The 27939-nt window shown below is 43.0% G+C and overlaps 1 protein-coding gene across 1 annotated transcript in view; it reads left to right on the top strand.

The window, feature by feature from the left end:
- Positions 1-27459, top strand: part of ROR2 (receptor tyrosine kinase like orphan receptor 2) — a 160444-nt gene extending 132985 nt beyond the window's left edge. Inside the window, exons 5-9 of the mRNA XM_028749204.2 lie at positions 3604-3731; positions 14908-15222; positions 19032-19277; positions 22572-22774; positions 24388-27459. Coding sequence (XP_028605037.2) covers positions 3604-3731; positions 14908-15222; positions 19032-19277; positions 22572-22774; positions 24388-25827 — 2332 coding nt within the window. The 3' untranslated portion in view covers positions 25828-27459. The remainder of the gene's footprint in view (positions 1-3603; positions 3732-14907; positions 15223-19031; positions 19278-22571; positions 22775-24387) is intronic.
- Positions 27460-27939: the final 480 nt, after the last annotated feature.

Here is a 27939-nt window from a genome sequence, read left to right as displayed (position 1 = left end):
TAAGGTGCCATTTAGCTCCTAGCATTCACATCTCAGTTTCTAACACTGTGTGACGGGAGCTGGTGATCACATGCTTGATTACTATTCCATGTTTAAAAAGAGAACCCCAGATCCTTCTTGTAGAAAGCTAGCACTTTAGGGAGAAGTTCAGGTTTGAACTCTGCCTGTTAGCTTTCCTTAGACAGCTATTTACAGGGAATCTTTCAAGCATGCATGCTGAAGTGGTCCTGGGAGTACATTAAGTTTATACTTTCAAAATGATATAATGTGTGAAGCGCCCCCCGCAGTGACTATTTAAAGTTGGTCTGTGCTGCTGCAGTTACTGATAAGGGTAGTTTCACAAATGGATTTCCCATATCCTGTAACATGAATGTAAAGCTTGAATTAGCCTCAGTTTTGACTTTCAAATGACTCTCTTTGGCTGGGTTAAGAACATATAATATATGAGGCTGAGAGGAAACATATTTCAGGCTAAAAGGCACTGATAGCACCCCTTTTGGTAATTCCTTTAGAGCTGTATTTCTGGGTAATTGTATTTTGCTCTTCCTTGAAATTCAGAGGATAAGATTTATGCCTCGGACCTCTGGATCTCAAGAGCAAAATCCTAAACTTCCATGAAGGGAAGGTGGTATCTACATGTACATTGGAGACATTTCAGCTTTACTCAAGCCCAGCCTTCCCCAAACTGGTGTTCTGCAGATGCTGTTGGACTACCTGCTCCCCACATCCCTACCGCTTGGTCACGCTGGCTGGGGTTGATGGGAGTTGTAGTCTCAATTAGCTGGAAGGTGCTAGATTGGAAATGGCTGTTCCAGCCCCATTGAGCCATTCTGTCCACACGGGACGCGGGTGGCGCTGTGGTCTAAAACACTCCCAGTCACCAGTCTAGCTGCCACATTCTGGATTAGTTGGAGTTTCTGGGTCACCTTCAAAGATAGCCCCACATAGAGCACATTGCAGTAGTCCAAGCAGGAGATAACTAGAGCATGCACCACTCTTACCAGACAGTTCGCGGGCAGGTAGGGTCTCAGTCTGCATACCAGATGGAGCTGCCCTGGACACAGAATTAACCTCTCCCTCCATGGACAACTGTGAGTCCAAAATGACTCCCAGGCTGCACATCTGGTCCTTCAGGGGGCACAGTTACCCCATTCAGGACCAGAGAGTCCCCCGCACCCACCCGTCCCCCAGAAAGAGTACTTCTGTCTTGTCAGGATTCAGCCTCAATCTGTTAGCTGCCATCCATCCTCCCACTGCCTCCAGACACTCACACAGGACATTCACCGCCTTCACTGGTCCTGATTTAAAAGAGAGGTAGAGCTGGGTATCATCCGCCTACTGATGAACACCCAGCCCAAACCCCCTGATGATCTCTCCCAGCGGCGTCATGTAGATGTTACTGAACACAAAGCACTCGTTTGAATTCTTGTCATTACCGAGACAAAATTAAAATGATCTTCTAGGTGGCCCCTTAAGCCATGTTTTGGCTCTGAAGATGTGAAAGGTCTAGATTTCATTTCATGTTTAACCTCAGTCAAATTGGCAATCTCTGGTTTGAAACTGAGTCACTACTGTGTGGTTAAGTGAAAAGTACATGAACTCTTTGTGAACTGGGAATGAGGCTGTTCCTGTTTTGTTACATCGGTTCCCCTTTCTGTTTAGCGCCACACTCTGTGATGAGTTTAGTTATTGTAAAGTGTATTGAATACCAGTCGGGGAGAGGAGAAATTGCCCTAATTGGTGCTTCTGCTGAAGTTTTGTTGGGAAACAATAACTCCACGTGTGCAGAAAGGGCTTCGTTTTCAAAAAAGTATTCCATCCTACATAAATACATTATATTAAATTATAGATGTCTGTGCTCAACATTTCCTACATCCATTCTGTTCCTTGATCATTTTCTATGAACTTGACTGACCTAAAGCTTGCAAATACCATAGTGCTGTTCTTGGCCATAATTGCAGCAATAATTACAGCAATGCAGCTGCCTAATTGCCACAACAAACCGTACATTGATTTTATCCCATCTTTGACCTTCTCTGCAAAGTTAACACATTCATTTTAAGAAATCAGGTCAGTTCGGTGCAGGAATCTGACAGAAACTGAAAGTCTTCATACTATCCCTCCTGGACTGCATCTCTTTGGTGAGAAGGACAAATGTTGATGCTCTGGCTTAAGAACAGGAGACTTTCCGTCTGGCTTAGCCAAGCAATTGCTGACTAAAATAGCAGGGGGAATGCAGTAGTGACCAAATCAGGCATCCCCAACCTGCAGCCCTCCAGATGTTTTGGCCTACAACTCCCATGATCTCTAGCTAACAGGACCAGTGGTCAGGGATGGTGGGAATTGTAGTCCAAAACATCTGGAGGGCCAAAGGAGTGAAGCTACAGGGAACCAGGCAGGGGGCCTTCTCAGTGGTGACACCCATCCTGCGGAATGCAGATGTCAAAGAAATAAACAACTACAGTGGTATCTCGGGTTACATACGCTTCAGGTTACATACACTTCAGGTTACAGACTCTGCTTACCCAGAAATAGTGCTTCAGGTTAAGCACTTTGCTTCAGGATGAGAACAGAAATCGTGCTCCGGCAGCGCGGCAGCAGCCGGAGGCCCCATTAGCTAAAGTGGTGCTTCAGGTTAATAACAGTTTCAGGTTAAGTATGGACCTCCGGAACGAATTAAGTACTTAACCTGAGGTACCACTGTATCTGACTTTCAAAAGACATCTGAAGGCAGTCCTGTTTAGGGAAGTTTTTAATGTTTGATGTTTTATTGTGTTTTTAATATTCTGTTGGGAGCCGCCTAATAATAATAATAATAATAATAATAATAATAATAATTATTATTATTATTATTATCTTTCAGAGTCTTAGTAACTGGCCATCCCTAGCATTAAAATGAATGGCTTTTTTTCCTAGCAATGGTACTCTGGAGCAACTCCATCTAAGCTGGATACATTAAGCAGATTTTTAGCAGCCCAGACAGTAATTCAACATATGCATTAGGTTCTACAGAAGAAAAAAAGAATTTGGCATTAAATCTATAGGAGGGGGTGGGAGAGAAGGACGTTTAAGCCCTGATTTCATTCTGTTTATCTAAGCCATAGTTCAGAATTATGCCATATTTTAATTAAATCTTGGCAAGGCCTCTTTTGCTATTCGTTTGCAGGAAATGAAGATTTGCAGGAGGAGGCAGGAGAAGAGAAACAACTGCTTGCCTAATTGCATCGCATGCCGTTAAATGCCAGCAATGTATTATGAGGTGTAACATGATACACATTGTGGTCTCAGTTGGACAGCCTTTTAATAGAATAACCTGCCACATCCCATTATCATTAGCATAGGATTTCTAAGATAATTCTTGTTTTCACTTTTAAAAGGTCCCCCCTTTCCTTCCTTGAATTAATATGTTCATTGATGCCCTTCTTGTTTCCAGAAACATTGTCTGGTGAAAACTTGAGGTGAGAGACCAGTATCTGGAGGAATGTAAAATGTCAGATTTAACATTTCTCTGCTGCTGTTGAAGGACATATTTCTTTAAAATTCATCAGGGACAGGCAGACATCTGCAGATGTACTTACAGGCTCCCCAATTTGTCTTTTGCAGGGAAGATTACCACGAAGATGGGTTTTGCCAGCCTTACAGGGGAATTGCTTGCGCTCGCATCATTGGAAATAGGACCATTTACGTGGATTCCCTCCAGATGCAAGGGGAAATCGAGAACCGAATCACTGGTAAGCCTGCATGCCTCTATCCTTGTCCGAAAACATTGTATTTCACGCAAAAGCCTGAAATCCAATTTTAAGACTGTAATGAATGGAAATCAAACTGGGTACAGCTTTTTACAGCCTGCATCACAGAATGAATTGTGGCAATCTGTTTTCCCTATTACGCAGTAGCTTTTGCAGTCCTCCTAAGGTGGAATTTGAAGTGCAAGGAATCGCTCTCAGGGCTTTAATATATGTCTGGGGAAGGGTTTCCTTCCTTCACTTTAGTTCCTGCTTCGGGGCAACAAGAGTACAACTCTAGCCTGAATGTAGAGCTGTCCACACAAAAAAGAAACCTCTTTTGAAAAAACCGGAGTGATTTTCCCCCCAGGGTTAAACTGGGAGGCAGTGATCCCAGGTCAAGAAGAGGATACTTCAATTTCCCTAAAGCAGGCACCTTTGCCTACCTGCATGAATAATTGGATGCTAGCTCATATTATGGCACCTTGATGAACATGATCTTGTTCGCTTCTTATAGGGCACAGTGATTTGGAGTATGTGGATTAACTCTTGAGGTGGAATGATGTCTTGCGTGTTGCTCACATTGTGTTATGCCATGGCAGGGCTGGTGCCAGACTTTAGCAAGAAGGGGACGACAGAGGATGAGATGGTTGGACAGTGTTCTCGAAGCTACCAGCGTGAGTTTGACCAAACTGCGGGAGGCAGTGGAAGACAGGAGTGCCTGGCGTGCTCTGGTCCATGGGGTCACGAAGAGTCGGATACGACTAAATGAGTAAACAACAACAACAAGCCATGCTACTGCGGAGGATCACACCCCTCCAAAAACAAACCAACCACAAGGCCTCTGCCCAGTGATTTTTGCCCACCATCATGTCCTTCAGGGCTCCTGGATGTCTCTTAGTGGTGGGCAGTGGTGGCACTTTTGTATTTTGAGTAGCCAAATAGCATGGTAGGGTAGCCATGGCAGATCACAGTTTAGTACTGTTTCGTTGTTGTTGTTGTTTAGTCATGTCCACCTCTTCGTGACCCCATGGACCAGAGCATGCCAGGCACTCCTGTCTTCCACTGCCTCCCGCAGTTTGGTCAAACTCATGTTAGTAGCTTCGAGAACACTGTCCAACCATCTCGTTCTCTTCTCCTTGTGCCCTCAATCTTTCCCAACATCAGGGTCTTTTCCAGGGAGTCTTCTCTTCTCATGAGGTGGCCAAAGTATTGGAGCCTCAGCTTCAGGATCTGTCCTTCCAGTGAGCACTCAGGGCTGATTTCCTTCAGAATGGCTAGGTTTGACCTTCTTGCAGTCCATGGGACTCTGAAGAGTTTCCTCCAGCACCATAATTCAAAAGCATCAATTCTTTGGTGATCATCCTTCTTTATGGTCCAGCTCTCACTTCCATACATCACTACTGGGAAAACCATGGCTTTAACTATACGGACCTTTGTTGGCAAGGTGACGTCTCTACTTCTCAAGATGCTGTCTAGGCCTGTCATTGCCCTTCTCCCAAGAAGCAGGCGTCTTTTAATTTCGTGGCTGCTGTCACCATCTGCCATAATCATGGAGCCCAAGAAAGTAAAATCTCTCACTGCTGCCATTTCTTCTCCTTCTATTTGCAGTCCATGGGACTCTCAAGAGTCTCCTCCAGAGACTCTTGGGACCACTGATGAGAACCAGTGGCCATGAGCTTAGCTTTTTTGATGTTGAGCTTCATATTTTGCACTCTCCTCTTTCAGCTCCCCTTAAAAAGTGTCACTGGCACCCGCCATTGGAAGCAGCATCATAGGTTGACAGAGTTGGTCTCTCTGGAACTCCTTCCCTATTGAGACCAAGCAGACACCTTCACTGCTAAAAACATTCAGGTTAACATCAACCTATCTAGATGCTTAGAAAGTGGAGGTAATTTTAATCTGTTTTAGTATTTTAACTTTTTAGGGTTGAAAGTAGGGTTGTGATTTTTCTTGATGTTATTTTTGTATCTTTGTAAACTGCTTTGAGGTTTTTTAAATCAAGCAGTATATAATTTTTATATAAAAGTGACGTGGGTGGCACTGTGGTCTAAACCACAGAGCCTCTTGGGCTTGCCAATTGGGATGTTGGCAGTTCAAATCCCTGTGACAGGGTGAGCTCCCGTTGCCCTTTCCCAGCTCCTGCCAACCTAGAAGTTCGAAAGCACAAAAGTTAAAGTAGATAAACAGGTACCACTGTGGCAGGAAAGTAAATGGCATTTCCATGCACTCTGGCCTCAGTCATGGTGTTCTGTTGCACCGGAAGTGGTTTAGTTCTGCTGGCCACATGACACAGAAAGCTGTCTGCAGACAAATGCCAGCTCCCTCAGCCTGAAAGCAAGATGAGCGCTGCACCCCATAGTCGCCTTTGACTGGACTTAACCATCCAGGGGTCCTTTACCTTTACCTAATAATTAATAATAATAATAATAATAATAATAATAATAATAATAATAATACAATGTTATTTAACCTCCCTGCGGCTAATTCAATGCTCTTGCAAAGCAGTTACATACCTGAGTAGTATTTGGAATCAAATACCTGTCATCACTGGGACTCACTATGCAACCTTTTGTTTTGTTTTTATCTATTTGTATATACCCTCTGTAGTCTACTGCAAAAAATAAAATGCTTGCTATGGTGGATCTCTTCCAGCAAGCACCTTCCCCAGCCTTATGTCCACCAGATGTTTGGGACTCAAACCTCAAAACTTCCATCTTCTCTGACCACGTGGCCGAGTCTGATAAAATTGGAATCTAAAACATCTGGAGGGCGATAAGTTGGGGAACTCTGCCTGGGACTCTGTGATAGAGCTCACGTTTGGCATATACCAAGTTCCAGGTCCAATTCCCAGCATCCCAAGCTAGAGCTGAAAAATCTTCTGTCTGAAACCCGGGAGACGAAGTACCAGTCAGCTCCTGTACTTCTGTGCTCCTATTCAGAGTTTTACGTAGGGTGAATATTTGCTTTTATTTAATAGGTTTTCACAGCAAAGGCTCAGGCTCCTGTTGTACGCCAGTGATTTTTCAGACAACTCTGCAGTTACATACAAAGGGTCCAGTGATTCAGTGTGCATAGTTATCGGGGCTTGTAATAAGCCATAATCCAGAGAACCGTGCTCCTCCATTCACCAGTTTGCCTCTTCCAAGTGGAAGAAACCTGGGCAATGTTGAAGGTCACATCCATTGCCAGGTGTGTCCTGCTGGAAACAGAAAAGGGTTTTCCCCTTGGCCTGCCTTTATATCCACTCAGTTGCCAAGTGCTTTTGTGACATCACAAGAAACCCACAGCCAATGGCAACAGCTGGGGAGGCATCATCTTCATTGCTTTGAGCCTCACAATGGCAGGTGGACCTATCAGTGATTGTGTGGTTGTTTGTTCGGGACACAGATGGCGCTGTGGACTAAACCACTGAGCCTCTTGGGCTTGCCGATCAGAAGGTCGCCGGTTCGAATCCATGCAATGGGGTGAGCTCCCATTGCTCTGTCCCATCTCCTGCCAACCTAGCAGTTCGAAAGCAGGCCAGTGCAAGTAGATACATGGGTACCGCTGCGCTGGGAAGGTAAACAGTGTTTCCGTGTGCTCTGGTTTCTGTTCCGTTGTGCAAGAAGCAGTTTAGTCCTGCTGGCCATATGACCCGGAGAGCTGTCTGTGGACAAACGCTGGCTCCCTCGGCCTGAAAGCAAGATGAGCGCCACAACCCCATAGTCACCTTTGACTGGACTTAACCATCCAGGGGTCCTTTAACTTTTACCTTATTACCTGATGGTCCCCTTGCCCCCTTGGAGAACACTTTTGAAGGCATGGGGATCCTGAAAGTTTGCACATTTGGGACACTTGTAATATTGAGTCAGTTCTTTATTATACATTGTTTTGAAAGTATAGAAGTTCCCTCCTATCGTTGCGCCAGATATTTTGGGTCAATGAGTAGTTCACTATAAAGTCTGTTCAATGTAAAAGCATGAGAATCAGACTGAAGGTGGCAAATCTTAGAATGGGGGAACTTGAACAAAGATATTTTTGTTCTAGAAAAAATCAGTTTTCTGGCAGTTCTTTTTTTTAGAAGGAAAAAAGAAAAGGAAATCTACATTTGTAACAGTTACCGTACATTAGTTTTCACTTTAAGCCACTGAAGCATGTAGCTATGGGAATGGAAAATAGTGACATCTGCAGTCCAAACAGGAAAATTAATTTTAAAAGACTGCTTCAAGCACGGTGGTAGTAAAACTCTTCAGTGTAAAGTGTGAAACATTTCTGAAATATCTTTCTTTTTTTGCAAAGAAAGGGGAGACACAGGCTGTGCTTTTGTCTTTTTCCTGCCATGGGTTCCTGTACTTCTAAGAGGAGCCATGGGCAAATCTATTACCATTGTTTAGGGAAGCCAGTATTGGAATCAGCTGCTTTGCACTGGAAAGAACTTGTGTGCATTGCCATATATTGCTAAAACTCCATCTTCATGCACCCAATTTCCACGGGAGTGCTATATTCCACTTCAATGCCTGTACTTTGTTTTGTCATCTAATAAAAAGAATTATTTGCTAGGCAATTGGTGGAAAAAAAATATCTTGCTTAATCTGCCCAGTGCATATACAGATCCAGATGTTTTGCAAACAAGTTCAGACATCAGCCAGTAGTGAGCAAGGAGATTCCATATCCAAGCATCTCTTACAGGGGATACAAAACATGAGAGAACTAGTTTGTATTGAGCTGTGAACCTTCTGAACCACCGGATCTACTTTTCTGACTTGTAACAGGGTGCACCGAGTTATTCCTGGCCAAAAAATAGCACCGTGCATTTTTCTACAAGGACAGCTCTGAGTCTCGGTTGTGATATGCTGCTTTCCAGCATCCAGCCTCTCTCTATCCAAGACATTGGGGCCCATTGAAGGCCACCCTCCCATCGTACCCACCACAGCTGGTTCATTCTCTGGTGCTTTTCCTTGTACAGCTGGCACAGCTATGACTGCACCGTCCAGAAGATTACGGAAATAACTGCATGGGATTATCTCTGTAACGTTTCTCATTCATATGCCCCATCTGTTTAGCTCTCTAGACATCTTCCATTTCCACTGCACAAATTATTATTATTATTATTATTATTATTATTATTATTATTATTATTATTATACCACCCTATACCTGGGGGTCTTAGGGCAGCTCACAGAATAAAATCAAAATAGAAAACCACAAAATACATAATAAAAATAAAAACAACTCAATAGCCCCCCTTCCTGAAAAACACATGTTAAAAGGGCATAGGATGTAAATCGGACCAGCCAAAGGCCTGGTTAAAGAGGAACACTTTTGCTTGGCACCTAAAGGTGTGTAATGAAGGCGCCAGGCGAACTTCCCTGGGGAGAGCGTTCCACAGAGGGGGACCCACTGCAGAGAAGGCCCCGTTCTTGTGTTGCCACCCTCCGGACCTCTTGAGGAGGAGGCACATGAAGGAGGGCCTTAGAAGATGATCTCAGGGACTGGGTAGGTTCATATGGAAAGAGGTACAGTGGTACCTCCGGTTACATATGCTTCAGGTTACAGACTCTGCTAACCCAGAAATATTACCTCGGGTTAAGAACTTTGCTTCAGGATGAGAACAGAAATTGTGCTCCGGCGGCGCGGCAACAGCGGGAGGCCCCATTAGCTAAAGTGGTGCTTCAGGTTAAGAACAGTTTCAGGTTAAGAATGGACCTCCGGAACGAATTAAGTACTTAACCCGAGGTACCACTGTATTGCGGTTCTTACTTAGCAACTGGCAACTCCTGTAGATTATCATAGGGTAAGTGTACAAATCTTTTCACTTTAACCAGCTTTAGGGATTTTTTTTGGTAAACTTGTCCTGGAGGTGTAGAAAACTGTAAAATGTAAACTGATGAGCAGTATACGGATACGCGATTGTAGCAGGTGACCAAATTGTGGTTGCACTTTCAGAAATTGTTTGTTGACTGCATTGTAAACTCACATTTGCATATGTGATCACATGATGAAATAGGTGTGTTCAGGTATGACCCGAGACTGCCCACATGTAGGCAGTTAAGTCTCAATGTTTTTATTGACAGGGATTCCTTCTGTTGATTCCTGATGTGAACCATTTGTGTTTGTTTGTTTGTTTGTTTTGTTGCTATTTTGTTAATTTCGTTAATATTGTTTTATAGATATGAATGCTGTCGTACTTTGTGAGTCCTGTAATATGATTTTTGGTGTAACTGTGATGTTCAGCTTATTTTTTAGTTGTTTTGTTAATAGTGTTACATAGATGGAAATTGTTTTACAGTATTTGGGATTGTTTTACTGAGGATTTCTTAAGCATTCTATACAATTTATGCTGTATTCGCGATGTTCCATTATGTTATTTTTATGTAAGGCACTTTGGGATTTATTTGAATAAAAAGCGGCAAAGGAATAGAAGCAAGCAAGCAAGCAAATTTGATCCAGGGTTGCTAAAGAGGAAAATTCTCTGGCAGCAGTTATCCCAAATATGAAAATTCCTCAACTATTTTATGTTCCCTTCCAAGTATTCCTTTTGTAGTGGGCCCGCGATCTTTACTTATCTTGGCCGCCTTCTTATCTGCATTCTTTTTAAAGGCCGGCCTGTTCAAGGATGCTTTGCCATTGTTTGAAGTCCTTTGGTAATTCATTATAATCTTTAGTGCAGCTTACCAAAGTCATTAGCAAATATCAGGTTTCTTCTGGTGCACTCACACTTTTCACTTAACCTGGTCCTAGCCCAAAATTCTGAATACAAGCTCCGTGTGATACTCCGGTATGGCAATCTTGGGAATTGCTCTGTTCAGTTACTCAGCTTCTTGGAAAAATCTCTGCCCAACCAAGAAAAGTAATCAGTACTATCTTTGCCACTGAGTTCAAGGGTTATTCTAAGAGTGTAGGAACATGATGTGGATAAGGCAATAGGATGATTAACGAGAGAGCTGCTAGTTAGACCAAACAGACTCACTTTAAGCCCACCAATTACCAGAGAGAGAGAGAGAGAGAGAGAGAGAGAGAGAGAGAGAGAAAGAAAGAAAGAAAGAAAGAAAGAAAGAAAGAAAGAAAGAAAGAAAGAAAAGTATTCTGAAAGAAGGCAGGCATGCCTGGATAGCTGGAATTCTGAACAGGAGTGGTCTGCTGGATCAATAGAAGTCTAGTGTCTAGAGATCAAGGGGAGTACAGTGGTACTTCAGGTTAAGTACTTAATTGGTTCCGGAAGTCTGTTCTTAACCTGAAGCGCACTTTCCTATTGAAAGTAATGGAAAAGTGGATTGATCCGTTCCAGACGATGGAAAACACCCCCTAAAACAGCAATTTAACACGAATTTTACTGTCTAACGAGACCATTGATCCATAAAATGAAGGCAATAATCAATGTACTGTACTATAAAATAAATAAGACAGAACTGTAGATGAAAAAATTAACTTATTTTTTTCTTACACGCACTGATGATTGTTTGCATCATTTTTATCCATTTTATCCATTTCTGCAGTCACACAGTCAACCAGTAGCTGAACCCCAAGCCCCACACGATCCCAAAACAATGGCAGAAGGCAGAGTCCCCCAGAAGTCCCCCAAACGAAGGAGCAAAGAAGAGTCAAAGGCACAGGGCAGACACACATAAACAAATCCCTTGCAGAATCCCAAAATTTTCCACTCCCCCTCACAGGGTAGGTGGGCTTACCTGACTAGGTGCCACCCATCTTGCTACGGCTGGGGGTGGGGCAAGGGTTGGTAAAGGGCTTTTCAGCCCAGGCGCACTTTTGTTTTCTTGGTCTTCATTGGGTAAGTGTTCCTTACCTAACTTTGGGGCTGGGGTGTGACCTGCTGGGCATCCTGCGGATGTCGGGGCCTGGCTCCAGGCAGTTGTGAAGGCCTCCGAGAGCTCTCGCGGCTGGAGCCCAGTTGCAGAGCCTCCACAGGCCCAGCGGATGTCCAGGCTTGGCTGCGGCTAGTGGCGAGGCCTCCAAGAGCTTGGAACACTCACTTCCAGGTTAAAACTGTTTGTAACCCAGAAAAACGTAACCAGATGTACCCCTGTGATAGTACCACTCTATTCTGCCTTAGTCAGACCACACTTGGAATACTGTGTCCAGTTCTGGGCACCGCAATTTAAGAAGGATGTTGACAAGCTGGAACGTGTGCAGAGGAGGGCAACCAAGATGATCAAGGGTCTGGATGCTAAGCCTTACGAGGAGTGCTTGAAGAAGCTGGGGATGTTCAGCCTGGAAAAGAGGAGATATGATAGCCATCTTCAAATATCTTAAGGGTTGTCACATGGAGGAGGGAGCAAGCTTGTTCTCTCCTGCTCTGGGGGGTAGGACTCGAACCAATGGCTTCAAGTTGCAAGAAAGAAGATTCCCACTAAACATCTGGCAAAACATTCTGACAGTAAGAGCTGTCCGGCAATGGAACTGACTCCCACAAGACTCCTTCCTTGGGGGTTTTTAAACAGAGGTTCAATGGCCATCTGTCATGGATGCTTTAGCTGAGAGTCCTGCATTGCAGGGGGGCTGGAGTAGATGACTCTTGTTGGCGTCCCTTCCAACTCTTAAGATTCTATGAAATTACCCAAGGGAGAATTAGTTTCCATTTTGTTCCATTTTGAGAGTGGGGCAGAAGGCTTTTTCCTGCTCTGCAGCATAGCTGCCTGCCAGAGAGCTGCCTTCACATGCAGAGATGTGTTTGTAATAGTGTGTGAGCACCTCTGTGTGTGTTCAGTAAGTACACACACGTGCTTGTATGTGCTTTTGTGTAAGATCTGATAACCAATGGAGTTCAAATTGTAAACATCGAAGGAACGATAATAAACAGTAGTGACATTTGAATTGAATCCTTAAAACCTTAAAAGTCGAAACCGGGTCATAAACATAAGCACCAATTCTGTGATTTGGCCATATTTCCACTGTTACCTGTAGCACAATATTACTTATAATGTCATATTTTATTTCATAAATTGCTTGCTGGTCATTGACTGTATTAAAGATATTTGATTTGATTTTGATTTGAGATGTGTTTGTAATAGTGTGTGAGCACCTCTGTGTGTGTGTTCAGTAAGTACACACACGTGCTTGTATGTGCTTTTGTGTAAGATCTGATAACCAGTTTAAAATTGACAGTGTATTTGAAACGAGCATTTCTAGTCCTAGGCAATGTACACGCTGTAACTTTAGAACACACACTTTCCCTCAAAGAATTCTGGGCACTGTAGTTTTCCCCTCACAGAGTGACCATTCCCAGCAACCATTAACAAACTACAGTGCCCATAATTCTTTGAGGGACAGAATATGCTTCAAATGGGCTTTATGGTTATGGTGTGAGCCCAGCTTTTGAGTAAAAGGCCAAACAAATGAATATATTATGATGAGCATGTAGTGTGAACTGTGCCAATGGGAAGGAACAGCCTACGCATTAGGAAGGGAAGGTGGCAATTTCTTGGGGCACTAAGTAATTTCATTATTCTGTCATTTCCTTGCTTGTCACAATTTGCATTGGCAGGACATGCAGATTTGTCATGAGCTGAAAGCTATAGAACAACTGGGAAGGTGGAAATCTACCTATATGTAGGTGGGACCTGTTTCATGTATCACACCTGTGATACGTCTTTTATTTCCCTAACTTTTAAATATCGAAGAAAATTCAAGTGATAAATGTCAGCATTTAAGCAGCAGTTGCTGGAAAAGCCGGGAGAGGGGCAGTTTCAACTCTGTGATTATGACATACAACAGGCATAGGCAAACTCCGGCTCTCCAGATGTTTTGAGACTACAATTCCCATCATCCCTGACCACTGGTCCTGTTAGCTAGGGATGATGGGAATTGTAGTTCCAAAACATCTGGAGGGTCGCCGTTTGCCTATGCCTGACATACAACCTATGACGAACAATGCAATTGAACTTTTCAATATTATTTTCTACTTAGCTTGTGTATCAGCCAAAAATGTATTGTTACATTTCCATCCAGTGGTTTTTTTTTTTTCCTTTCCAAATTGTGCTGTGCGTGTTTCAGCTTCAGGAGTGGAAAAATGTATGTTATACATTTATCCAGCATAGTGATTTAAAAACAAAACAAAGCATGAGTTGAGGCAGACCTCACTGGGGCTTAGTCATGGGACTCGCTTCCTGTGCCAGCGCTCAGCAGTGAAACATGTGAGGCTATACTGTGGAACAACATGTCTTTGATCATGTTCATTGTGGGCTTTATCTCATCACTCAGTGAGTACCTCTAACCCCAGCACATCTGGGATTTGATGGCAGAATACAGGGTGCGACTTCCAGACAGGTTTGAGCATCTCTGCTTGGAACCAGGAAGATAATGTGAAGCTTTCCTTTCACAATCCTGATCTGTCGAGAGCCGCATCAGATGGTCACTCATCAAAGGAAGACAATGCGAAGGTGCCTCAAAATGCAGAGGTGGCTGACCAGATACAGTGGAACCTAAGTTGTCGAACGTAATCTGTTCCAGAAGACTGGAACATATACTTCCGAAATGTTCAACAACCGAGGCACGAAGGACTGTCGGCAATTTCCATTGAGAAAATGGAAAAACACGCAGTGGAAGCCATTCGACTCCCGAGCCGCATTTGAAAACAGAAGCAATTATTTCCAGGTTTTCAGCATTCGGGTTCCAAAGCATTCAGCTTCCGAGACGCTCAAAAATTGAGGTTCCACTGTACCTCCCAAACATAGGGGAAAGGAGAAATTGCTGAGGGGTGGGTGGTCTGTTGGTGGGTGCTTTTTTAAGCGACTAACATTGTGAAACTCAGGGTGATCATATTATATACACCACAATATAGGTGCGATCAGACACACTCGGCCGTTGCAAAGGGCTGTGTAACAACATGAACCAGATTATACTGCTTTGAGCACCACCTCACGCACCCAAGAACTCTGGGAATATTCGTGATTATGAAAGTTTTGAAAATTCTGCATCTGAGAGAGAAATCAGTCTGGAATATGCAGCGCAGATGAGTCCTCTTGTACTCTGTGAATGCGACAATGTCAAAATATCTACTTTGGTTACACACACAAGATGCCTATGTATCTAGCATAGTATGTTCTCAGTTCTTTTATTAATGCTTTTAATTTGGTAGCCTGCTTTGAAGTTGTTTCAGTTGTGGGAGATCAATCATAATGTGTTGTGTCTTGTTTTTTGCCTGAACTAAGTATCTTAATGTTTGCCTTGCCTTTATCTCCAGCTGCATTTACCATGATTGGCACATCCACCCATTTATCGGATCAGTGCTCCCAGTTTGCCATCCCATCTTTCTGCCACTTTGTGTTTCCTCTCTGCGACGAGCGCGCTCGGACACCTAAGCCAAGGGAGCTCTGTCGGGATGAGTGTGAAGTTCTGGAGAATGACCTCTGTAGGCAGGAATACAACATTGCTAGATCTAATCCGCTCATTCTGATGCAACTCCAGCCACCCAAATGTGAAGACCTGCCACTGCCAGAAACCCTGGAGGCTGCCAACTGCATAAGGATTGGAATACCTGTAGATCGGCTCAACAGGTGTAAGTTATCTTCTTGCTTTTTCTTTTCTGCAAATGTATCAAAATCAACAGGGACGCGGGTGGCGCTGTGGGTTAAACCACAGAGCCTAGGACTTGCCGATCAGAAGGTCGGCGGTTCGAATCCCCGCGATGGGGTGAGCTCTCATTCTTCGGTCCCTGCTCCTACCAACCTAGCAGTTTGAAAGCACGTCAAAGTGCAAGTAGATAAATAGGTACCACTCCGGCGGGAAGGTAAACGGCATTTCTGTGCGCTGCTCTGGTTTGCCAGAAGCGGCTTAGTCATGCTGGCCACATGACCCGGAAGCTGTACGCCGGTTCCCTCAGCCAATAAAGCGAGATGAGCGCTGCAACCCCAGAGTCGGCCACGACTGGACCTAATGGTCAGGGGTCCCTTTACCTTTACCTATCAAAATCAAATAATTGGCTTTATACATTTAAGCATTGGGTTTAAAAGGGATGAATGAGTTAATTAACATATTAAATTACCCATTGCAGCCTGGGAAGCTCAGTTGGTTAGAATGTGGTCTCATGATGCCAAGGTTGCAGGTTCAAACCCCGTAAGGAACAGCTGCATATTCCTGCATTGCAGGGGGTTGGACTAGATGATCCTGACGGACAGTGTCTTGCAGTAAATAAACAGAAAGAGCATGCAGAGTCAAAGGTCCAAAAGAAAAACTTTTACTAAAAGGCAAAGGCTTGTTACAAAACTTCCGAAAACGACTTAAGACACACGAGGTACAAATGAAAGTAAGAGAGAGAGAGAGAGAGCGCAGATCGCTGAGCACAGGAATTTATTTCTCCTGGCTTGGCATGACCTTGAGATACTCAAAGCAATGGAAAGAGAAGAAGGGAAGTCACTGATATTTTAAGGTTGTTTAAATGAGTATTCTAAAATGTAAAACAAAAAAATTAATAAAAATTATAGGAAAAAGTGAGAGGGAAAAGCTGTCAAGAGGCTTGAAACTAGGCCGAAGCTTGCATGAAAGTAGCTATGTGGCCCTTGGGCCCTCGCTTCCTCACTCTACCTTTAATGTTTCACAAGATACATGACATTGTTTAGACTTCTGGGCCAAGTACATTTTACTACTGTGCTACGAAGTATGGGTTGTATCTAATCATGTTGTCCCGTTAGTGCAAGGACTTCTGCAAGAAGAGCTTTCCTTTCCCTCTTGGATTCCCATCCCCGCCCCATCCGCCATTTTGTTCTGGGAATTCTCAAATGCCTGGAAAAGATTGGTGAGGGCAGAGAAGGATGGGAGAGGAAGTCCCATTGTGCAGGCAGACATACTTGCACTAATGGGACAGTTTTGTTGGTGTCCTGTTTTTACATTTTTAAGATCTTTCAGCTACTGGTGGTAGGATAATATTGGCTGCCCCTCTTTTGCTTTTCAGGTCTAAATTAGCAAGTAAGCTTTGCTTAAGCTTTGAGAGCAAACAGTTAGGCATCCAAAAAGCAATGCATTGGATTGGGCAAAGGAGGCAAGATGGATGGTGAAGTTTTCCCTGATGAAAAACATACCTAGATTTGGCATCCTGTCTTTCTGCTCTGATCTGAAAGGATCTAACACCGACTGTAAAACAATAGAGGAATACAAGAGAAGAACTGCATTTCAATGCAGTCTTTTTGCAAGAGAAATCCTAAATCTCTCTTGCAGAATTAGCAAGAGTTGTTTCGTTCCATTGTAATGCTTTAAATGTGCATTCCTCTGCAAAGCAAAAGCGATGTGCTGAATTTCATGTTCTCTCTTTCTCGGCTGCTTGGGGCGTACTTGGAAGGGGAGTGAAGTGCGCTGGTGAGAAAGAGGAACAGCAGATGTCAAATCATTCTTCTCCAGCTTCTCTCTGTATGATGTAAAGGGTTGTTGCCAGAGGAATGCAGATTCTGCCCCAGGCACCTCAGATACTGCCAGACCTCCCTGTTAGAAGAGGCTGCCCTCCTGTATACTAACCTTTTCCAGCTTTATTGTTTTCAGTAAGATGCAATGTATACACAGTGCTATGGCACAACCTTTGTGCTGTTGTGAAGTGCTTGAGGTGTTAAGAATCCACAGCGGAATAAGTCTGCTGGAAAAGGGAAGCATTGACATCTCTGGAAAGGGAATTTCTCTACCCACAAAATGACACGCCTGAGGCAGCAGGCCAGTACAGATCACCTTGTGCAACTGGAGCAATTTTTAATGGGATACATAAATATTATGAAACTGGTACAGTTGTGTTTATGGAAGTGAAGCAAAACCAGATACAGGATAAAAATAAAGAACAGGGCTGAGGATTAGAAAGTTGCAGGGAAAGAACAAGGAAAAGAATTTTTAAAAAGGAGTAGAGGAAGCTAAGCAGTGGGTGGGGAACAGCAGTTTAACGATGGGGTGCAAATTTTGGTGGGAGTTGTGTGGTTCAGATATTGGTTTGTTGGCCTTCATGCCGTGACCTATTTGGTTTCTGAATTGCTGCTTTATTCATCTTTTTCTTCTTTGGTGATCACTTGTAGTCGAGTAAGATTGTCTTCCATAAACACAGTTTAAACAGTGAATCCGTAAGTGACTGTGGAGGCCGGTTCTGGATCCACACATCCTTCCACAGTGGGGACATAGGTTTTGGGGCAGCAGTTGATCACGGTGAGGGTTTGCCAAATGTCCCTTCCTCTTAGCATTTTTCTCCGTTTCATACTGAGTTTGAGCATCTTCAAAGACAATGACACCTTTGGTAAAGGCCGTTCTCCAATTGGAGCGCTCGCAGGCCAGTGTTTCCCAGTTGTGTTTATACTACATTTTTAAAGATTTGCCTTGAGAGAGTCTGTAAACCTCTTTTGTTGACCACCAGCATTACACTTTCCATTTTTAAGTTCAGAATAGAGTAGTAGCTTTGGAAGATGATAATCAGGCATCCGCACAACATGATCAGTCCAAAGAAGTTGATGTTGAAGAATCGTTGCTTCGGCACTGGCGATCTTTGCTTCTTCCAGTACACTGGCATTGGTTCACCTGTCTCCCAAGTGATGTGTAAATTTTCTGGAGGCACCGTTGATGGAATGGTTTTTTGTGTGTGTGTTTTTTTGCAAAAATTTGATTAGTTTTTACAATATCAACGACAAACAAAAACACAAAACAAACAAAACATAACAAACATAAATCATAAACCTATTGAAAATAACAGTTATTTTCTTTGTAAAACGACTTCCTTGTTTCCCCTTAGTTGAATTTCATTGCATATCCTTATAATGGTTTTCGAAATCCCAATTTTGATACACTTTAAATTAAACATTAACATCTTTAAATCTTCTCCTTCTTGTATTAAACATATTATTTTATCAATTAACATAAATACAATCCTAAGCCCATTAAGTATCTGGAAGCTATTTCCAGTTAGTTTAGCTTAACAAATTTAGCTAAATAATCATTAAATTTCCATTGATGGAATTTTTCGAGGAGTTGGAGCATTTAAAAGTGGTCCACGTTTCATATATTAATTTATTCATATAGCATAGTCTAGCTGATGGGAAAGTCATACATATTGGGTTATTCTTGTTTGTTATTGCAAGAGTAAGCCTTTTCAGTCATCTTTCACTTTTGGATCAGTTAGTTAATCTTAGGTGAAGCTTTTTCCATGAAAAAGAGGCTTAAGTCATGTTGAAGCAGATGAGTTTGCTAAGAAGTGATGATGCATACATTTCTGCACTGCATCACAGTGGGAGTTTGCCTTTTCCTGACATAGAGGTCAGCAAAACAACAGATTTACTAGACATAGGAAACTGTTTTGCAAAGGGAGGATTGCTTTGTGTTAATCAACTTCCCCCAAACTACTTCTTGCAGATCATCAGTGTTACAATGGCTCTGGAGCAGATTATAGAGGCACCATCAGTGTCACAAAGTCAGGCCACCATTGCCAATATTGGGACTCTCAGCATCCTCATCCCCATCACTTGTCAAGCACAGAGTTTCCAGAACTTGGAGGGGGCCACGCATACTGTCGCAATCCTGGAAGCCAGATGGAAGGTCCCTGGTGTTTTACGCAAAACAAAAACGTACGCATGGAACTGTGTGAAGTACCTTCTTGTAGTATGTATTATTTTTCTTCCCTGCTTCTAGAGTGTTTGTAGAAAAAAATAGTTGTAAAGCAAATCAAAGGCCTTTTTGTTGCACCATTTTGTATTAATGCATTGTTTGTTTGCCAACACTGAAGCCAGGGGGATTTACCAGTAAGTGCATGCAATATATGGCCTGTACTGCTGCTGTTCTTGGGTTTGAGGAAAGCAAGACTAATCTTTCAGGTTTGCAGTTTATCTAATGATCTTACCTATCATTTCGTGAATGTTTGTCAGCATGTTTGAAAGGAAGGCCCATATCGCTTAGGAGTCCTTGGGCATGATTATGTAGATTGTACTTGTAATGTACAGGATATAGGTCGCTGTGGTCTAAACCACAAAGCCTCTTGCACTTGCTGATCAGAAGGTTGGCAGCTTGAATCCCCACAATGGGGTGAGCTCCCGTTGCTCTGTCCCAGCTTCTGCCAACCTAGCACTTCGAAAGCATGCCAGTACAAGTAGATAAATAGGTACCACTGTGATGGGAAGGCGAACGGCATTTCCATGCGCTCTGGTTTCCATCATGGTGTTCTGTTGTGCCAGAAGTGGATTAGTCATGCTGGCCACATGACCCGGAAACCTGTTTGTTGACAAACGCCGGCTCCCTTGGCCTGAAAGCGAGATGAGCGCCACAACCCCATAGTTACCTTTGACTGGTCTTAAGCATCCAGGGGTCCTTTAGCTTTAGCTTTTTTACAGGAATCATCTTCAATGTTCCTTGGGCTTGTGCACTCCTTGCTCCTCAATCACAGCTGCAAGGAATGGATTGAGAGCACCTGCGTCCATTTTTAAACTAATTGCAGTTGGTTGCTACATCTGACAAGGGCAATTTTTAGTTTAAGCAACGGTTTATTGAAAAACCAGGCTCAAACTGTGGTTTATGACTGACCAGAGTTGCAGTGCAGATATAATAAGAAACACTGGCCAGTCAAAACTAAGAAGCAGATTTTCCCACTCCCCTCTCTTCAGCAAGTAACAGAGGGGAGGAGAGAGGGCATGGAAGAAAGAAGACCCATTTTTGTAGCATTAAACTATGATTTAACTATGGTTTAACATAATGTGCGAACTAGGTTGTGATTGATAGTTTTCACTATAAACCCTCTTCAGAAAACGTTCTCTGTAGTGTGCCAAATTTCATATCTGAGAGTTTGGGAGCATAGCCTAAAATTTCAACATGCAAATGAATGCTTTGTACATGTGTCAGTAATTCATTATTGTGTCACACTAAATGGTCCTAAAGGACAGAGCTTCACACTCAGCAAAAGGATGCAAGAGTCCTTCCTGGGTGGTACTACTTCAGATGACAGCTGGGAAATTATTATTATTTATTAAATTGATATATTGTCCTTTATCCTAAGATCTTGCGGCAGTTCACAAGATAGAAATACATCATAAAAGCACAAAATAAATAGTTAAAACAAAACAAAGCAAAAATCCCAATGGGATCATGTTGTTGAATACTACTTCTCCCTGGTTTATTAATCTTGTATTAATATATTAATTGCTTCCATTTTATTGTTACTGATTTGTTGTTTTTAACTTTGCATTTTTGTCCTGTTGCGTTTTCCTGTGAACTGCTTTTATGGTTCTTACATATAAGTAGGCTATAAATATTAAAACTAGACTGTTGCATGACTCTGCTGAACACATATATTAGTCAAGGTCCTGTTGGTTTTATAGATTTTTCCTAAAGAGCACTTCTTACTTCAGACCTTGAATTAATTTTATTATAATTTAGTTGGAAATTAGTCAGTAAGTGATCCAACTGGAAAGTTACATAGGAGGGCAAAGGCCATATAAAATTTAACTGTGCAAATATATAATTGCTAGTTGAAACATTTGTTTATTTTATCTATGAATATTTGCTGGGGATACTCTGAATTCTGCCTTATTCATTCCAATGTGATTGTCTCTCTGGATATGCTGATGTGAATGAATGAAGCAACTCTTCTGGGAGCATGAATTCTATGTGCATCAGAGCCCTATATCACTGAGCCTCTTGGGCTTGCCGATCAGAAGGTCGGCGGTTCGAATCCCCGCAATGGAGTGAGCTCCCATTGTACTCCTGCCAACCTAGCAGCTCAAAAGCACACCAGTGCAAGTAGATAAATAGGTACTGCTGTGGCGGGAAGGTAAATGGCATTTCCGTGTGCTCTGGTTTCCATCACAGTGTCCCATTGCACCAGAAGCAGTTTAGTCCTGCTGGCCACATAACCCAGAAAGCTGTCTGTGGACAAATACCAGCTCCCTTGGCCTGAAAGCGAGATAAGCGTCGCAGCCCCATAGTCGCCTTTGACTGGACTTAACTGTCCAGGGGTCCTTTACCTTTTACCTTTTTTATTTAAGAACTCACCTGGGGCCATAGGCAAGTGAGGGGGCTGTCTCTAAGGGACAAAGCAGGCCATGAGGGGAAGAAAGCCCCCTTCTCCATGCCCAGTATAGAAATGCAGTGGGCTGATGGGAAAAGGTTGGCTACCCCAAATATACTAGTAAAAAAGTTTGCAGGCTTATAGCAAGGCTGGTGTGCCTTATTAGAAGTGGCCCATATGAGTGATTGTTGGGCCACACCCTGAAAATGTGGCACCATCTTGGTGTGTTTCCTTGGAAGGAAACCCCAATGTATTCAGTTGGACCTATTCCCAGGTAAGTGCCATAGGATTGCATCCTTTCCAACAGAAATGCAGTCATATCTTGGATCCCAAACGCCTTGGTACTCAAACGTTTTGGCTCCTGAATGCCACAAACCCAGAAGTGAGTGTTCTGGTTTGTGAACGTTCTTTGGAACCTGAATGTCCAACGGGGCTTCCGCGGCTTCCAATTGGCTGTAGGAATATGCTGCAGCCAATCAGAAGCTGTGCTTTGGTTTCCGAATGTTTTGGAAGTCAAACGGACTTCTGGAACGGATTCCGTTTGACTTCCAAGTTATGGCTGTAAAGCATTGTTATTTGTGTATTCAGAAAGTTCAGTTCTAGAGAGTTATCTATGCATGACCAGTGAGACCAGTGACCAGTGGTTGGATCCACGAAGCTTGTATTTATTTTGCATATCAACTTCTCCTGGATCGTATTCGCCCCTTATTCTTAGGAATTTGAAATCTGTTGGCAATTAATGCAATATTATTATTGGGTTTACCATTGGGTTTCCATGTGCGGGGGCATGTGCTGAAGTTTAATCTTTTGGTGCCGGTTGTGTGCATGCACTTATTTCCATTACGTGTGAATGTTTAAGGCTCCTTCTGAAAATGTGATATTTTTCAAAACCTAAACAGGTCCACGTGACAACAGCAAGATGGGGATCCTCTACATCCTGGTACCCAGCATAGCAATTCCTTTGGTTATTGCCTGCCTTTTCTTCTTGGTGTGTATGTGCAGGAACAAGCAGAAGACATCTGCTACTACTCCGCAGCGTCGCCAGCTGATGGCATCTCCTAGCCAGGATATGGAAATGCCTCTCATTAATCAGCACAAACAGGTACTGTTTAAACAAGAAAAAAAAGACACCAGGTTTTATCCAGTGGTAGCTTTACAGTGACAGGAAGCATCTCCTTGCACAAGGCAAGAAACTCAATTTTTGCCAATCCTCCCCTACCATCTGCAGCCCTCAATGCCGTATCTTAGACCAGAGATGGGTCCTTAAGGTGGTACAACAGTCCCAGCATGGCCAATTTTCAGTGATGAAGGGAGTTGTAGTTTGACAATATCTAGAGCAGGCTTCATAGGGACGCGGGTGGCGCTGTGGGTTAAACCACAGAGCCTAGGACTTGCCGATCAGTAGGTTGGCGGTTTGAATCCCCGTGACGGGGTGAGCTCCTATTGCTCGGTCCCTGCTCCTGCCAACCTAGCAGTTCAAAAGCACATCAAAGTGCAAGTAGATAAATAGGGACCGCTCCGGCGGGAAGGTAAACGGCGTTTCCGTGTGCTGCTCTGGTTCGCCAGAAGCGGCTTAGTCATGCTGGCCACATGACCCGGAAGCTGTACGCCGGCTCCCTCGGCCAATAAAGCGGGATGAGCGCCGCAACCCCAGTGTCGGCCACGACTGGACCTAATGGTCAGGGGTCCCTTTACCTTTACCTTAGAGCAGGTTTCCTCAACCTTTCCTGTTTTGAGACTACAATTCCCATCATCCCTGACCACTGGTCCTGCTAGCTAGGGATCATGGGAGTTGTAGGCTGAAAACATCTGGAGGGCCGAGTTTGAGGAAGCCTGATCTAGTGGGCTGCAGGTTCCCCAGCTTTTATCCTCCACGGTTCCAGAGGCTCCCTCAAAAATCAGAAACAGCTTTCTTGGGGACATAACAGGCTAGATTAAGTTGGGAGTGGGATTAGTGAAATCCAAGTTCCCCACCCGTGTGCACGGTAATTTTCAGATAGCACACAACCATCATTGGACTCAAGCCTGTTTCCACAAGCCATTCGCATGCCCAGTGAACTGAAAATCTTCAGTTATGAGATATTGAGGTGGAAATGATGCCAGTTCCTGTGACTTTTAGGGTCAGCAAAAAGGCAATTGTGTTAAAAGGTAACACTTTCTAGAACATGAGGAAAATCATAAGCCACTGAGATGATCCTGTTGATCAACGCATGGCACTTTCTTTTACTTGCTGCTTTAAGACTATTGAAATACGCAGACATGAAATATTTTGTCCTGGATGTGAGTTTGTAAAACAAATGAGATCCCTTTGAGTATAAACATAAGCTGAATTTAAACTTTGATCCATAGCTTTCTTCTTGTGAGAACCACCTAATAATTTGCAACATTTTCCTTTGATTTTTTAAATAACTTTTTTATTCAAAATTAAAACAAAACATATTATCCGGAAACATATCATCCTTATTCCCCCCCCCCCCATTTTTCCTCCCTCCCTCCACAGAACCCACCCCCCCACCCCCGACTTCCCTCAGTTCCAGTCTTTGATTTCTCTAAAAATGCTGTTTTCTGCATGTTACACAGTTGTATAGATCCTCAAACTATTTAGCTGCTTATTATCAATAAAAAGTTTGTGAATGTTTCTTCAAAAATAAACATTTTCCTTTGATTTAGAATGAAACCATTAAGAGAATGATTTTGGGTATGTTTTATTTTCAGACTAAGCTGAAAGAGATCAGTCTCTCCACGGTGAGGTTCATGGAGGAGCTGGGCGAGGAGAAGTTTGGGAAAGTTTATAAGGGTCACCTGTTTGGTACAACGCCAGGCGAGCAGACGCAGACAGTTGCCATCAAAACCCTCAAGGATAAAGCCGACTTAGCCCTCCGGGAAGAATTTAAACATGAAGCGATGATGAGGTCAAGGTTACAGCACCCAAATATCGTTTGCTTACTGGGAATAGTGACAAAAGAGCAGCCCATCAGTATGATTTTTAGCTACTGTTCCCATAGCGACCTGCATGAGTTTTTGGTTATGAGATCCCCTCATTCTGACGTCGGCAGCACTGATGACGACAAGACCGTGAAGTCCACATTGGAGCCAGCAGATTTTTTCCACATTGTGACTCAGATAGCGGCAGGGATGGAATACCTGTCGAGCCATCACGTCGTCCACAAAGATTTAGCCACTAGAAATGTATTGGTGTTTGACAAACTCAGTGTGAGAATATCCGACTTGGGACTTTTCAGGGAAGTCTATTCTGCTGACTACTACAAACTCATGGGGAACGCTCCGCTGCCTATACGGTGGATGTCCCCCGAGGCAATCATGTATGGCAAGTTTTCCATTGATTCTGACATCTGGTCCTACGGAGTGGTGTTGTGGGAGATCTTCAGCTACGGCCTGCAGCCTTACTGTGGCTATTCCAACCAAGATGTCATCGAGATGATAAGAAACAGGCAGTTTTTGCCGTGTCCCGACGACTGCCCTGCGTGGATGTACTCGCTGATGTTGGAATGTTGGAACGAATTTCCCAACCGAAGGCCAAGATTCAAAGACATCCACAATAGGCTGAGAACCTGGGGGAACTTGTCGAATTACAACAGCTCAGCACAAACGTCTGGGGCGAGCAACACCACACAAACCAGTTCCCTCAGCACAAGCCCCGTTAGCAATGTCAGCAACACTAGGTACGTTGGACCAAAACAGAAAGCTCAAGCTTTCCCTCAGCCACAGTTCATCCCAATGAAAGGACAGATACGGCCGATGGTTCCACCACCTCAACTCTACATTCCCGTCAATGGTTACCAACCGATGCCGGCCTACGGAGCGTATTTGCCCAATTTTTATCCCGTGCAGATCCCAATGCACATGGCTCCTCAGCAGATCGCTCCTCAGATGATTCCAAAACCAGGATCCCATCACAGCGGCAGTGGTTCCACAAGCACGGGATACGTAACAACCGCTCCCTCCAATGCCTCGGTGGCGGACAGGGCTGCTCTGCTGTCTGAAGGTGCAGATGATGCTCACGCCGCAGAAGATGTTGCTCAGAGTCTGGTCCAGGAAGAGGAGGAGGAAGAGGGCTCAGTGCCCGAAACAGAATTATTGGGTGATAATGACACTCTTCAGATGGACGAGGCAGAATTCCAGACAGAAGCCTAGAGGTGTTGCCTTACTACAAAGACGAAATGGGGCACGTCTTCAGTCCACTGGGGACTGTTGTCCTTTTGACTTGCATAATCAATGTCCCCCCCCCCCCCTTTGGACTTTTACACACACTATAATCCAAAACCACCTGAGAGGCAACAATAATGACATATCATGTTTAAAGGATTTTTCTTTCTGGCAGATGTATGCAAAATATGAAGATTGGGAATTGCTGTTTCTGAATCTAGGGTTGATTGCAGTTTTTGCAGGGAGGCTGCTTTTATAATATACTGTTGCTGTGCAACAGAAAGTGGAAATGCATTGCACATCATGTATATCTTGAACTCTGATTGTAATTTTTTTTTAAAGGAATTCTGGTAAAATCAGTAACCAAAAAAAAAAAGAGAGAGAGAGTTGGTCAACAATAACACACAGGGTTGTTCTGCATGTGGAAAAGTGCTCAAGGTATAAGGGACACCCTACAAACAGAATCTTTGTCTTTTTGATAGAATTGATTTGCAGGGGGGTTATTCAAATATAGGTAAGAAGAGACAGGTAAGAATATTCTTCCAAATTTGAAATATAGCTGAAGTTCAGGTAAGAAAGCAGAATGACTGGTATATCTTAGTGACTGAGCATTGCACACACACACACCCCGCTGAAGAAGTGAATTGATTTCCATTATAAAGGAATGGAAGTATAACATGTTTTAGCAGCAAATATATTTTTTCTAACCAGAAGAAGTGACCTGGTAGGCTTTGCACTAACTGAATAAGCCAACCTCCTTTGCCTGTTGTGGTCAAATCTTGATAAAGGGCTCAGAAATACATTAGCACATATTATTGATCGTGTTGATCAATAAGAATTTTAAACTCATTTTGAATTTAGTTAAAAAGGTGCTAGAAAAACGCATACCCTCCTTTGTTTTTCTTTTTAAAAAGAACTTTTTTAGAGATTGTAGATCTTTAAAGACCAAAATAAGCAATATTGTATAGAATGTGTGGATACATGTTTGATGCTTTTTTTGTGAGATGAATCATGTACAGATTTTGAAATGTAATTTATGTTTTGTTACATTTTATATGGGTTTTTTATTGTAGCATTTGGATCTTTGAAAAGAATGCCTATATAACTTAACCGTTTACATTATGCTTTGTAATATTTTATTGGGATTGGGATTTGTATGCTTTGATATGTTGATAAATACTGGTCCAAACATTTCATAGCCATACATTTCATACATTCTGTAATATAAATATTCCCTGAATTGTATTATAATGTAGCTACATATACATTGTAGTTCTAGGCTGTAAATCCATCACATGGACTATCTAACAAAGCAGCACATAAATATTTGATTAATTTGTAAGATGTTGTAAAAAGAAAAAAATACACTGTAAATGTGGAAATTCTCATTTCCATTCTGCCATGTTTTACCATAATAAACTGTGCCTTTGCAAAGCACGTTTGGGTTACGTGAAGCGCACCATTGCAATCTGCAGCCTGTCTTAGTAACAGGAACTGCTTAACTGGTTTCCAGTTTATCTCTTGAAATTTGCTATGCACTGGTAGGTAAATGATGAGAAGCTCTCTTGCTTGTTAATATAAATGCGAGTTGGAGAATATCAATAAATCATACAAATAAAAGTGGTTTATTTAGTTTATTAAATGCGTTGATGACCTTCGATACTGTAATGCAGTTGAATTTAAGAACTTTCTCTTCCTATGCGCCCGTTTTCTTATTTATGAGCATTGACATGGCGGCACAAAGAGAATTGTATGCCCAGAGTCCAGAATGGGAGACCAATTCATTCATTCATTCATTTTAAATGAATGTTTTGCATCCAAGCAGTGCCCCTCTGCCGACTGAAAATTATCTCATTTGGTGGAGCCTTCCACCAGAGGAATGGGGACTAAGGCGATCTTCAGTGGTGATCTTGTGCCACCTTCCATGCTGTTCCGAAGGATCCTTCAAACCTCTGGAACAGATCTGGGTTAGGGATGACAGGAAAGGAGGGGAATGGTTGAAGATCCGTGTTCTGCTGATGGAAAAATCCACTGGGTCAAAGAGCCTTCCATCCATAGAGCACACTAACAGGACACAACCTGAGGACAGCTCAATAGCTT

Source organism: Podarcis muralis, chromosome 11 (assembly GCF_964188315.1).
Source record: "Podarcis muralis chromosome 11, rPodMur119.hap1.1, whole genome shotgun sequence".
Lineage (NCBI taxonomy): Eukaryota > Metazoa > Chordata > Lepidosauria > Squamata > Lacertidae > Podarcis > Podarcis muralis.
This window is presented reverse-complemented; position numbering and strand designations above follow the sequence as displayed.